Source organism: Neospora caninum, chromosome Ia (assembly GCF_000208865.1).
Source record: "Neospora caninum Liverpool complete genome, chromosome Ia".
Taxonomy (NCBI): domain Eukaryota; phylum Apicomplexa; class Conoidasida; order Eucoccidiorida; family Sarcocystidae; genus Neospora; species Neospora caninum.
This window is the reverse complement of record NC_018385.1, coordinates 387,684-401,356: the sequence shown is the minus strand read 5'-3', so window position 1 is coordinate 401,356 and position 13,673 is coordinate 387,684. Positions and strand designations below refer to the sequence as shown.

The 13,673-nt window shown below is 53.7% G+C and overlaps 1 protein-coding gene across 1 annotated transcript; it reads right to left on the bottom strand.

Moving 5' to 3' along the window:
- Positions 1-1,028: 1,028 nt before the first annotated feature.
- Positions 1,029-9,299, bottom strand: NCLIV_000500 (conserved hypothetical protein; the record flags this gene model as incomplete). The annotated part of the gene is made up of 6 exons (XM_003879538.1): positions 1,029-1,058; positions 1,652-1,726; positions 2,183-2,281; positions 2,834-3,125; positions 3,640-8,420; positions 8,778-9,299. The coding sequence occupies 6 exons, from the start codon at positions 9,297-9,299 to the stop codon at positions 1,029-1,031; spliced, it is 5,799 nt and encodes a 1,932-aa protein (XP_003879587.1).
- Positions 9,300-13,673: the final 4,374 nt, after the last annotated feature.

Sequence of the window (13,673 nt, the reverse complement as noted above, 5' to 3'; positions counted from 1 at the left end):
CTTCTGCCTTTTCAGATAAAATGGTGTACCATAACATCTTGAAGCAAGACAGCAATTTACGGTGCAAAATCGAGTGCGAAAATACCGAAAGAGCAATACGCCTTCCAGGTTCATAACTACATACGTGCACGTGGATATAATGCATGTGCATCTGAAATATAGATATCTTGAGATTTCGACATCTAAAAAAACGTGACGTCTTTTGTAGAGGAGAAGTAGATATCTGCTCTATTGGCAACGTAGACGTTCACCGGATGTCAGCCATTCTGGTCAGGAAACCAAGTCCACGAAAGGATGTTTCGCCTTGCGGATGCTCGCCGATTCGTTCAAGGCGTTTCCCCATGAGACACGAACTTCCGTTGTGCTTTGTTCCCAATTTCGATTTTTCGCCTTGGCCCTGGACGGTCCTTCGTCTTTTCCCATGTGCTGGTGTGGTCTACTTCTTTCCCTACACTGCTTCCTCCGTACGCCTCTGTACTACATGTCATTGCTCTACGGTCGCCACGAGGTCGCGGGCGACCGCCGTCGAAGTATCTCGGTCTTTTCTTGACAGTTGCAATCTGTGCTTCTCTCTGTATTCTTGTTTCCTAGTTCCTATCTTTGGTTGGCATTCTGATCTTGCTGCTCCCTGTCTGGCGTCCTCCGAGCGCGTGTTGTTCTTCGTTGCCTCTTCCTCGTTCTCACTCCTTTTCGCGACCTCTGGTGTCTGTTTTTCTCAGGTGCCTTTGCCCCTCGCGCTCAGTCCTCTCTCCCGTCGAAATTTCGTTTCTCTCTGTACTTCGTTTCCCCATTTTGGACGTCTTGCTGCCTCCGTCTCCTTTCCGCGGCGTCACTCTCGGCTGTGCCCCCTTTCGGCGATGCTCTTCCTCACGTTTTTTTTCTCTGTTTCCCTCTCTGGTTCTCCCCTTCCCGTTTCCTCTCTCGGCTCTCTAGCGCCTTCTCCGCTTGCCGCTTTTCGGTTCGCTTCTATGTTTGGTGTTCGTTGGCGCCGACCTGGAGTCCCGTGCAAGTTGACACGGCGAACGCCGCTACTTGCGAACTCCACGAGAGCTTGCATGCTGGAGAACAAAACGACGCAAAAAACACGCCGACACGCACGCACTTTCGACTGAGACCTTGTCACGAATAAAGGGGAAAGCGGGTGAAGAAATATTTCGAGGAGTCGATTGGCCAACAGATGTGGAGAGGCGGGTTGGCACCTCCAGACAAAACACGAGACAACTCCACACCGCGCCGATGCTTTACAAAAGGAGACAGATCAAGCGCGAGAGGCAGATCGGTGGCTACAAGAGGCACCGAGAAAGAGTGCATTGACTCATCACAGGCAAGTAGTTAACAGATAGAACACCAGATAGGTTGAACAGACAAATTCACACACTTTTTGTCACGCTAAGAGAGAGAGAGACGAGAATGCATGCACAGATTGACCACCGTGGACGCCAAAGGCAAAAACTCGGTAGAAGACGCAGAGACCCTCGCCTCTCTTGACACAAATACACTACTCGCCGAAGAGCCAAAGCGTGTGTCTCCCCGTTCCCACCCACGGCTTCATCCCTCCTTTCTAGCGTTTTCTCGTCCACGCCAGAACAGCCAGTCGCCATGCATGAACGTTTCATCTCTCTGAGTCTCGTCCTGAGACTCTTTCTCTCACCTCAAGGACGTGACCGATCGCTTCCTCGCCTTGCTGCCCGAGCATCGTCGTTAAAGCGAGTGCCGTTCCGAGACCCTGAAAGTGAAGAGAAAACAGAGATCGCGCGTACGTTAGTCGACCTTTCCTCATGTAGATATACGTGCGTGTAGGCTTACAGACCCGCGGAAAAAGACACGGGTCGGGCACAAGTGACTGCAGCAGCGACGCATATGCAGAGGCGTTAACTGCATGGACGGCCAGGCACATACAACGGGCCACACAAGCATTCCCGATGTCTTCAGAATCACATATAGACATATACGGACAGTTGTTAAGAGACGTTTGCGTGTATTCGTGTTTCGAGACGTAGACAGAAAATCAGACGGACACGCAAACGCTTGTGAGTATCCGACCAGGCGAGAAGAGAGTCGCGAAATTAACGGACGCGTGACTGGACTTTTACGTGTTTGCTGGTTGAGAGCCCTGCGTGCATGCTCAATTTGTTGAAAAGGGTTGGCGGGTGAGAATCCAACCTTCACTCCTTCTCCGTACCTTTGCGATCTGTTCCCCTCTTTCTGCCTGCTGCTCCATGGCATGCACCGCCTGGAGAGAGAACTCCCACGTTGCGAATGCTTCGATTTGCCGAAGGCCCTGAGCAGTGGGCCGCAACAAAAAAATCCCCAACGCCGATAAACGATTGGGCCCTCTCTACCGTCCACATCAAAATCGCTTGACACAGAAGCAGAGAATCCCCAGATTTGTTTAGAACCCATAAAACCAATTTATCTCTACCTATACCTCTACCGATATCTGTATCTGTCAAATTGTATGTATATATATATATATACATATATGTTTGTACATGCAGCTGACGAACTGCACGCAAAAGTGTGTAGCGAGTATCGGCGGAGAAATCCACAGGCGAATCCGAAGAAATGCTCAACCGAGTCGGGGGACTCGGTCAAGAACAAAGCTGTGAATGAAAAGCTGTGAATTCAGGAAAACGCAGAATTGATCAAGAGAAAAAAGACCCTAAAGCGTGAGAGGACACGCGATGCATGCTTGGACTGGCTCTACGACTTCACGATGAGCGACAAAACCGCGCTCTCCTGGACACACAAAAATGGGTGTAGGGGCCCACCACGAAATGTTGACTGTTTTCGTCTTTGTTCATCGAAGCTTTTCCTCTGTTTTTCGACTTACCTCTTCGTTTGCTTTCTTCGGTTCCTTGCACTCGCAGATCGCATTATTCATTGTTTTCCCAGGGATCACAAGAGTGTGGCGGAAAATCCAAAAGTCGCGAGTTTCTGTGAGAACGAGGCCGCAGTTGTCTTCTTCGTCCTCTGCCAGAGAAGCAGAAGATACCCCGGAGGCGTATTTTTCTCGAACTGCGTCTCCCTTGAGAGCGTAACTTGTTGTTGCGCAGAGGGAGTTGAGCATCGTGACAAAATGTGCTCGACATTTCTTCTGTTTCTCGTGATTGTTCAGATACGGCCTGAACAGGCCAAGGACAGACAGGGACGCACATGCACAGAGAAACAGACACGTAAGCAACCCATATTTGCAGGTACAGCGCATTCGAGCAAGATAGACTCGCCAGAAACATAAAGTGGATGCAACTGCATGATCTCGAGATAGGCAGTTAAGCACAAATGGTTTACATATAAATTCGTACGTATGAGTCTCTATATGCGGATGCGTATCGGTAAGCACTTGCCTCTGAGTTTAGACGTATAAACAGATGGATGAGGCTACAGAAGAGACTACGTGCATAGGCAGGCAGAGAGGCGAACTGCGAGGGAGACCGTTGCTGTCCACAGATAGGCAGGATAACATCAACCGCACGTCACTGGAAGAACACTTCGAACGGCACACACCAAAGGAACAGATGGATGGGTGAAAATCATCATTTGGGCAGAGACGTAGCCGCAAGTCTCCAGGTCCCCGGCTGTATGTACACTCGAGAAGTTCCCCGTTTTTCTGTGCCACGGTCGCCTCTTTTTGCTCACGGTCTTTCCTTCCATTTTTCAGCGGCATTTTCCGGCACGCAGCATGTCATGCCCTCGGAGGCGCAGTTGACCGTCGGTTTCTCCATCCCCGGGGGCGGCGGGAGCTCCTGTTTCTGCGGCCCCAGCATGGGAATCTGCAAGTGCTTCATTCCGCGATTTCGGAAGAAGCCCGACGCGTACAACTGCTGACCCGCGTCGAGCAACTGCTGCAAGGGAAACGCTTGCATCAACGCATTGCCTGCCTGCATGAGCCCCTGCGTGGTCTGTAAGAGCGAACCGGCCGTCGTCGCCACTGGCGTGGTGATGGTCGGCAGAGGCGCCAGCGCTGAGAAGGCGGTGAGGGTCGGAGCAGACGCATACCCGGGAGGGAAGGCAGGCGGCACGGACTGCGGCGAGAAGGAAGGCGGCGAGTAAGAAGGCGGATAGGAGGGAGGGAGAAAACCGCCGCCTTGGGGTGATGCAGCAGCGCCCGTGAGGAAGGGACCTGCATACGCGGAAGGGGAGCCGTTGGCGGCGGAAGGCGTCGCGGCAGGAGACAGAGGTGGGTAAAGTGTGTCGTTCAGGCCAGACCCGGTCGCGGGAGAATACGCCACGGACACGAAGGATTCGTCTGCGTCGGGCAGTCGCTCGGGAGACTCTGGGGACGCGTGCGAAGCGCCGGGAGACGAAAGGGTCAGGGGCGACACCGACGGTGCCTGCGGAGACGCAAACGGCTGAGGAAGTGCAGCGAGGCGGGGTGGAACGGGCGAGGCGGGCTGCTGGGTTGGGGCCTCAGGCGACGGTGCCAGGAAGGAGAAAGTGGAGGGAGCGGGCGACGAGAATGAAGAGGGATGAGAAAGTGGAGAGCGGAGAGAAGGCGAAACGGAGGGAGACGAAAACGACGGAGAAGAAGGGACTGCTTGTGAGTCTGTTGGAGTTCCAGGTTTCGTTGCAGAATACCATGACTGCGACAGGGACGACGCTGAGCTCTCGTTAGGGACTTGGCCAGACTGAAGCGAAAACGCTTCCTCCGCTGCTTGGTGCTTTGCCAGCGAGGGAGAGTAAAAGTGCGTCTGCGATGTTGAGGGCGCAGAAACGACAAGAGACGTCTCCGCGCCATCGGAGGAAACATCGGAGGCACGCGAAAGCGGACCCGAGCCGCTGAATGCCAGGGCCGACTCCTCGCCATTACCCCGTCTTCCGTCCCAAGCGAATCCTTTTCTTGGCGAGTTTTGTGCCGAGTTTTCTTTCTGTCTGGACATCGCTTCGCCCGAAGGAGAAAACGATGGAGACGCGGCGGCAGCAGGGGAGGACGACAGAGGCGGGCGGGCGTTCACTGCGTTCGAATCCGTGCCATCAGAACGACTAGCCTGTTCGGTTGGCAGTCGTGGTGGAGTTCGCCTCTCCTGGGAGGGCCCTTCCGCCGCTCGACTCCGTTCTTGCTTCTCGCGTCGAGGTGGGTATTTGGTTTCCTGCACGTCTCCGGAGAACGGTGTCTCGCCTTGCTGTGGACCGTGCTCCAGGGCGGCAGAGGCAAACCCGTTTGGGTTGCGTCTGTTCGCGGAGCTTGCGCCTTGGCCTTGTTCCTTTGTCTCTTCTTTTGAGCCGCTTCGTCGCTCTCTCTCTCTCAGTTCTTGGCGCTCGGTCGTTTCCTGTGCCTCGCGGTCGCGCAGCTGCTCTTCCGACTGAAAGCCCGACAGGAGCAGTGCCTCTGCCGCTCGCTTCTCGTCTTGCCTCCCAAACTGTCCAGTCTCCACAATGGAGCAAGAGATGGGAGCGGAGACGTACCCAGGGGCCGGCAGGAGACCCTCCACCGTGGCATAGCGGTAGCACAACTCGACTTCGGGGAGGAACGAAATGAATCCGCAAGGAGGCGCCTGGGCAGAAGAAGAAGGTTTCTGCTGTTGCGGGTTTTGCGCACTGGCAAAGTCACCTTCAGTCAGCGCACTGCCTGAGATGGCGGCGGCGGCAGCTCGACAAGCAGCTTGGCACGTGGAGAGAGAACTGCGCCGGTCCACTACGTTTGCGAGTCCTCGATAGCGGAAGTTTTCCAGGAGACAGTTTTCCGGAACTCCCATGAGAGACAGGAGCTGGTCGAGAGCCGTTGGAGCCACAGAGACTCCTGCAGACGACGGCAGCGAGATGACAGGAGGGAGGACGAAGGTGGACGGCGGCGAAAAAGGTTTGGGAGACGAAGGCGCCGAAAAGGGAAAGGCCTGGAGGCCAGAAAGCGGCAGAGGCATGCTGGCGAGGTGTCTCGGAGAAGACCCCGCCCCTGCAGGAGCCGCTTGCCAAGAAGGCGTCCCCGCCGGTGATCCGGTCGGCTCGGTTTCTTCCTGTTCGGCTGAGGAGGAAGGAGACCCTTTGTCGGTTGACGCCGGCGCATCGGAATGGACGCGCACTTCCGAACGGTCTTCCGATGTTTCGACTGTGGGAACTGAGGCCGCTTTGTCGTGGGGAAGAAGATCGACCTCGGTGTCCTTTTTGTCCACTCGCCCTTCATTCTCCTTACCGTTTGCGTCTCCACGCTCTATCGGACCTTTCCCCCCTTCCCGTTTTTGATGGAGCTCGCTTTTCCTCACCGTTTTGTTTTCGCCCGGCGTTTCGTCTTCTGCCTTTCCTTCCGAAAGTTCCTTCAGCGCGCCCAGCGGCGCACGAGAAGACAGAGCGCGATTCTTCGCCAGCAATCGTGGCGCTTTTGATGTCAACAATCTGCTTCGTTTCCCCTGCAGAGGGGTCGCAGCGCCGACAAGACTTCGCAGCGGAAACTCAACGGCGTGCGCTCCGCCGACTCGGGAAGGTAATGCGTTTGTGTGCAACCCCCTCGAGAGGGTTGCGAGCGAATTTGGGGCACCCGCTGGAGCCGGCGTCTGTGGGTTTTGCAGAGCTGTCTGCAGCATGTGCGCTACGACGACGCGAGGATCGATTCCTTGTCGGAGTGCCTCCTGCTGCATGGCTGCCCAAAACTGTTGTTCGCTTTCCGCTCGCGCTCGCATGGCCTTTTGCTCGGCCTCCTGCCTCTCGTTTTGCTCCAGGATTTGCTTTTCCGCGTCACGGTTCGCAGAAGCTCTGTAGTACATGTTCATGACCTTTTGTTGCAAAGGATGGAAAAAAGGGAACTGCTTCAATCCAGGGACGCCGCGGCCTTGATTTTTGACGAAGTTGAGGGTGGCATCAAAGCCCACGTTCAGAACCTGCATCAGGCTTTCAAGGACGTCAATTTGTTCTTTCGTTAAAAGTGTGCGCAGATCTATGATTTCCTGAGGCAAACGTTCACTCGGACCGGTCGCGGACACCACTTCCCGTTCTCTCTTTCCTACGCCGGAAGGAGAGGTTTCCTTGCCTCCGGCAGAAGACGTGCCTGTTTCGTTCTCTCGTCGGCCCGCTGCCTGTGCGCCTGCCGGTCCGTCGGTTCTGGAGAGGAACTTCTTCGGTGAACTCTCCTCAAACGCGACCTTTCCTTTCCTACCTTCCAGCGAAGTAGGACCCGCTTGCGTCTGAGGGTTGTAGTCGCGTTCGGTGGACGGCGAAAAGAGCCCCATTCCTTCCAGCAAAAGATCTTCGGTTCGACTAACACTGCGATTCTTCTGTTTTTGCGCCTCGATCGTCGGTTTCAGCCTGGGCGTGCCTGCCGTGGCAGCTTCATTCAAAGTGTCGGTCGCTTCTTCCAAGCTGTTGACGAATTGGGCCAGCGTGTCGTCCGGATGGCTTCGGCGATATGCCGCAAAGTCCAGAAAGGCTCGGGTCGCAACTTCACTGCCAGCATACACTTTGTCGTTTAGAGCTTGGAGGCTGTGCAGCATACTCGCGGCACTGTATGTGGCAGGATTGATGATGCCGACAATAGCGGACCGCAGAGTGTTGTCTACCAAAGATGCGGCGTGATTCACTGCGGTACCCACCGCTGCGTTCACAGTCTCTGCCAAAACCGGAGGAGGCGCCGGCGCCGCAGCCAGAACCGCCGACAGAGGAAGAGAAGACGCGTGATATGGGGAGTAGGGCTGAGGGTACGGATAAGAATAAGCGACGGAGTAGGGGGGGAAGGGAGGGGAACCGGAGTAGGCTGACAAGGAGGCTGGTGAGGGGAGGACGCCGGGAGGGTTTCCAGCGCCGAGCTGTTGCACATAGCTTGAGGGCGCTGAAGGAGAGGGCCAGGAGGGAGGAGGTGGAAGAGAAGAAGGAACTTGAGAAGTGTACCCCGAGGAAATTCCAGGGGAGACGAAAGGGACATCTCCGGCATGTCGCCCGTGGCCGCCGCGGGCTTCGTGGGGGTCCGGATGAGCTCCCCATAAGTAGGGAACCTCTGTTTGCCGTGACACGTGAGGAGGCGCACCAAGAGCCGACAGAGCGCCGGTCGAAGAAGGAGACCCAGACGAAGGAGGAATCGAGGAAGGAGAGAGAGGCAAAGAAGGAGAGGAAGCGGCTGCCCCGACATGAAACGCGTACGAAGGCGTCGCGGAGCTCGGCAAGGGTGTCTGTCTAGCAGCAGCGCTACTTCTAGAAGAGACTTCTGTCCCTCCTCCTCCCCTGGCATAATTATCTGAATCTGGCGTTTCCACAGGACTGGCTGTCTTTGCCCTTCCTGCGCCCGCGCGCCCTGTGGACAGTGGAGAAGGCGCCTCTCGGCGCGGAGCGGTGAGCGAGCCGTGGAAATCCTCGCTGGTAGAAGTCGCTGTCGCACTCGAGGCAGGGAAACCCACCTCTGGGGAAGACGGCTCCGCATTCGCACGCAAGAGCTCAGCCAGCAGCATCGCGTGCAGTTCAGGAGGAAGTCGCCGGGCTGTCTCAATGAAAGGGAGTCGCTGGTGGGGGGGGAGAAGGCCGACAGCGTCAAGCGGGATGGCTAGGAAAGAAAGGGAAGACGAGGGTGATGGAGATGAAAAAGACTCTGGAGAAAACACAGGGAGAGAAGACTCACGATGTGCAAGAGGCGGATCGAGGGACAAGGAAGGTGGGGAGGAGGAAGAGGAAACAGAAGCCGAGGTGGATTCAACCCATCCCTCAGCTGTCGGTGCCGCAGGAAAAAAATGTGTTTGCGAGGGAGATGAAGAAGGAAGAGGAGACAATCTCGGCCCAGAAGCTTCCGTTGATGCGGGCATCCCAGGCTCTGGCGACCGCGCTGGGGTTGGAATCGACCCCAAATTCTGATCCATCCATACCTCTTGTACTCGCTCATCGTCGCGGTCTCTGTTTCTTGCTTCGAAAGCTTCCCCGAAATTAGGTTCCATCGAGGACCCTTCATCAGCAACGTTCTGCTCGTGCGGCTGTCCTTGGGACTGGAGATCTCTCTTTTTCTCCGATTCATGCCAACCGGCAGGAAGGCCACCTTCACTCTCTTCTCCACGCTCGCCGGGCTGAGGCTGCGTTGACCTGTTTTTCCCATTCAAAAAATGCCTAACGTCCTCTGGTTCTCTCGTCACCAAATCGGCAACACCCTCGTGCTCTTCTCTACCCACTGCTTGTCTGACATGCCCCTCATCTGTTTTTCCAGACGCTTGCATGTCGTAAGTTGTCCTCGAGGAAGCCGAGGGATTGCGCTCGACTCCCGGCAACTCGTCTGCAGCAGTGTCGGGCAACGAAGACCCATCTTCTGCATCTGTCTCGTCTGTGTTGTTCCTGATGTCTTTCTGCGTTTTGCTGTGAGACGCATTGGTGGCTGAAACGCCCGGTTCTTCGGGCATCCGAAGTGAGACTATAGCCTCAGTTTCCGCTGTGTTCCCCTTCGCTATGCTCTGCTCTTCTTGCCTCCCTGTGATACCAAAACTGAGAGGAGGAGGGGTACTGGAGGGGGCGTCGCTGCTTGTGGCAGAACACGAGAAAAGGAGATAGGGAGGATTCAGTCTCGGCACCAGAAGGACAAACAACAGGGACAGAAGAAGAAGCGGGCGTCCTGTTGCTGATTTAAACATCGGATTTGGGAGCGTGGGACTGTTTGCAAGGGTGCCCGTTGCTTTTTTTCTCGAGCAAGAGAAGGAGGAAGTAGGGACTTTTGGAGAGGGGCAGAGAGGAGACAACGGATATGGTAAAACTACGCCGAAGCCAGGAACCCGAAACATGGTGACGTCTTTGGAGAAAGGGACCTCACACTGGATCCAACAGACAAAAGGGCGCACTTCCGTTCAAGTCAAAGAAACTACTTACGAGGAAGAAACCGGAACCACGTAAGCGGGAAAAAGCATACAGAAACTAGGAAGAATACAGTGCGAGTGTCTGGACATCCAAAACAGAGAGCATGAAGTAGATCACCACAGGGTTCCAACCCTAGAAATCGGCGCTCACATAATTCCGATCAAATCGTATTTATTTCATCCGTAGCCATCCAGCTGTACACCCGCCAGCCTACTAAGAAGTGTGTTGGTGTCGGCGCCGAATTTGGACAACGAGTTGCCTGGTGCTGAAGAAAACGATCGTGTATCAACGACAGAAGAGGAGAAAGAGAGGCTGTGGTACACAACACTGGGGGGGAGTATAACGAGAACAAGTCTCAGGAATGAACGCAACTGGTATACTCGTTTTCCGTATTCCCTGCTTCTCTCCCTTTCTGCCGTTAGTCAAAAGGCGCAGCTGCTGCGGCGATTGAAAAAAAGCAACGGAGGGCGCAAGACCACGTTATGTCTTTCGCTAATTGGAACAAAATTCGCAAAAACTCGACAGACGGACACTTGGCTTTTTCAACTCGTAACGGCGTTTTTACAGTGGGGGTCCATCGGAACGGTTACGGCGGCTGAAACTGGGAGCCCAAACAATCGAGGCCATTCATATACTTGAAATCTACACTGGAAGCGCAAAACCAACGCATTCGTTCATGCAATGCATAACCATAAACTGCATTTGAAAACAAACGAAGTTACGTATAGCACCCCTGGCGCTGAGACAAGACGAAACGAATAAGATCTGCTTCACACAAACACGGCAGCTTCAGCAGAACGGAATAAAAAACTCTTTGGGGAACAAGATTCGCCGAAAAAACTGTTTATCTTGGGCGGAACAGACACGAACTCAAAGTGGCGAAGCTTGACCGCGGCAAGCTGACAAAAACCTGGAGCATCTTAGTGTCGAGAGAATCTTAGAAACACGCACACGAACGGGCTACCTGACCAAAGCGCCACTTTACTATTTCCATTTCTGCTGAAAGAGTACCACATGTTGGAATTTGAGACAGGCAGAAAACACGTAACTTGCTTGAAAGTTTACGAAGGGGAAACGCCAGACAGCAAAAACAAACCACCTCCCTAATCTGCCGCTTCAGGCGCGAACACGGCTCTGATGTGTGATGTCACGGAGAGAAAAGCGGGAGAATTTTCCTTCAGAGAACTTGACGGGTCGGGGGATGCTGCCAGGCACCCATGACAAGATGATGGCATCCCTCCCCTGTTGTGTCCCAGCACGAACTCCGTCACACACGCCTTGCGAGTGACTCCGTTCTATGTTCTCCACTTTTCAACTTGGAAAATTATGCTTTTTCCAAGCCGTCCAAAACATTCCGTGGAATGACCTTACTAGAATGAAAATTCGTAGTGAAATCCGGTAAAGACCACCTAGGCCACGGCGTCCTGGTCGAGAATTTGTTGAAAACGCAGCGCTTGTGAAGCTTGTTCACCGTGTTTTCACCTTGTATGCGGGAGTACAGATGGAAATAGAAGTACAGATGGAAATGGGAGTCCAGCGTTGGTGTTTTTCACGGACGGCATCTCTTTCAACCTTGAGGTCACAAACGTAGTCGCTCGTTTTCAAGGCTGTTTTTTCTTGTTTTTTTGTCGAGCAGTGTCCCTCCACACCATGCGAACCACTTTGCCATCTGAACGTTTGTGCATTCAGTTCTCATGCGGGCATCATCTCTAAATTATATAACGGTCGTAAGGTACGCCGGGGATAACAGGTCAGATAATATTGGGAGTTCTAATCCTCGGATTGTATCAGCACCTCCATGTCGGCTCATTACTCCCTTGTTATTGAACAAGATTCAGTTAGGAACGATAGTTCACCGTCAGATGTAATACGTGAGCTGGGTTAAGAACGTCTGGAGACAGTTTGTTCCCTATCTACCATTTAAAATCGTGGAAATATATTCAACAGAACTACAATGTTCACGCTCATGGATTCAGTGTCCAGGATCTTATACGAGTGGTAGCGTGTTTAAGTGGAATTCACACTCAGTCTTTTCTAAAGGATCCTCGCGTTTTCGGGCAGCCTGCAACGTGATGCGTTGTGGTTTGCTGTCGTGAATTATGGCGAACACAGTCCGTCCAAAGAAAAAACGCGCGCGTACCGATAGTCCTCAACGAACTCACTAAACCAAATTCCCTGCAACTGTGTCTGCCCGACACACCCTTCGATAAAGGTTGATCCTGCCAGGCGTTCCCACAGGGCTCATCGAAAGCGCAGAGGACGTGTGGAATAGCCGGACGTCTCAGAGTGAAGCGTTCAGACCAACACTGGCCCTTAGAACTGTGAAGCGTTCGGTGTCGCCATGCGACTTCCGTGCCACAGATATGATCTTTTCCCTGCGCCAACCATCTGCCGGATCACCCTTCCAAGGGGTTTAGCCTAAAGAGCAGAAGCTGCTTGGTAAAAACACACCGGATTAAGCGCTATTTACTGTGTTCACGCGATGCGAAAACATACGGGTTTTCCCCTATTCCAAATATCACGGCCACCTTCTCCCGTTGTGTCTCTTCTGCCTGCTGTTTTCGTGGATTCTTGCGAGCGAGTATTCGGTACCCAGTTCACTACAGAAAATGCTTTCGCCAGGGGACAGGATACGCCTTGGATAGGACACAGGGAAACAGAAAAAAGATAAAGTGGTCGGTAAGTTCTGTACGCTACGTCTCCCACGACGTTTCCTTCCACGCGTGTAACCTATGGCTGACTCCGTCAGGACCCTGCTTAGGATAAAAGGGCACACTGCAGTCAGCAAGTGAAACCACACGTGTGCGTGTGAGAGACTGGTAATCCCAATTTCCTTCACAATCAAATCTAGATGCCGGAACTACAAAAAAGACACGTGACACCTGGTTGTAGTACACCTCAGAATGACCACAGGCAAAGGCTGGCGTTCCAGTCCTGAAAAAACCCAACATTCACCCGAGAGACTCTCAATATCATAAAACCCAAGCTTGGTGAGAAACAACGCGCTTTTTGCTGCCTCGAAGAACAGCTTTCTGGAAAGGCATGCCAATGCTTTCACCCCTCTCCGTTCTGGTGTACCGCATCCCTCCCTCTGTCTTTCCTTCACGAATGACAGATTCTGTCGTGGCATGGAGCGAACTGTTGGCCAGCCTTTCCTGCCCTCCCCGACGCTGGCTTTGGCCGAAACCTTTCTCTCTCCAATTTCTGGAAAGTCACAGTTGAGTTCGGGAGCCTATGTTACGAGGCAATTTTATTTTTCGAAACCATTTTTTCCACAGCGTCCGTGGAAATACTTGGTTGCTGCGCTGGGCCCGACTCAAGCGGTGGCCGCTGGCAACCTCGCAGCGACTTGCCTCTCAACAAGGCGCCCTTCCTCGAAGAGAAAATGACATCCTTCTTGGGGACTTAGTTCACAAAAAGTGCCCAAAGTGTAGTTTTGCCTTACTCTGGTTTCCGTCCCGTAGTTCTCTGTTTTCTAGAACCAGAGAGCCTCTTGTGAGATGTCCGTCGAGCGGTTTCCGAGAAAAGTCTCACTTTCGAGACAAGGGGCGCTCGATGAGCTGCGACGGTGTCTGAGATTTGACTACGGGTTCGCCTCCTCGTCGACAATCTCGTTTTTTTCGAAAAGAATTGTGCCCGCACCACAGAGTGCTTTCTCTCCCACGACACCAGCCAAAGTGGTTGTCTCCTTTTCATGCTTCGTTTCCTGACTCCGCTGTCTGCGTGTAGCAGCGCGGTTTGGGGGTTCTTTCTTGATCCTCAAACGTCTCAACCCTCGCGACCTGCCTTCGAACCGATTTTCTTAAACCTGAGAAAAACCTGGTCGATTCGCGCCAAAGTGCAATCGCGCGCCGTCTTGCGGTGTCACTCATCTGGCTGTCCCACCAACTCCTCTCCGTTTCATACGGCTCTCGTATGCTCGTAAC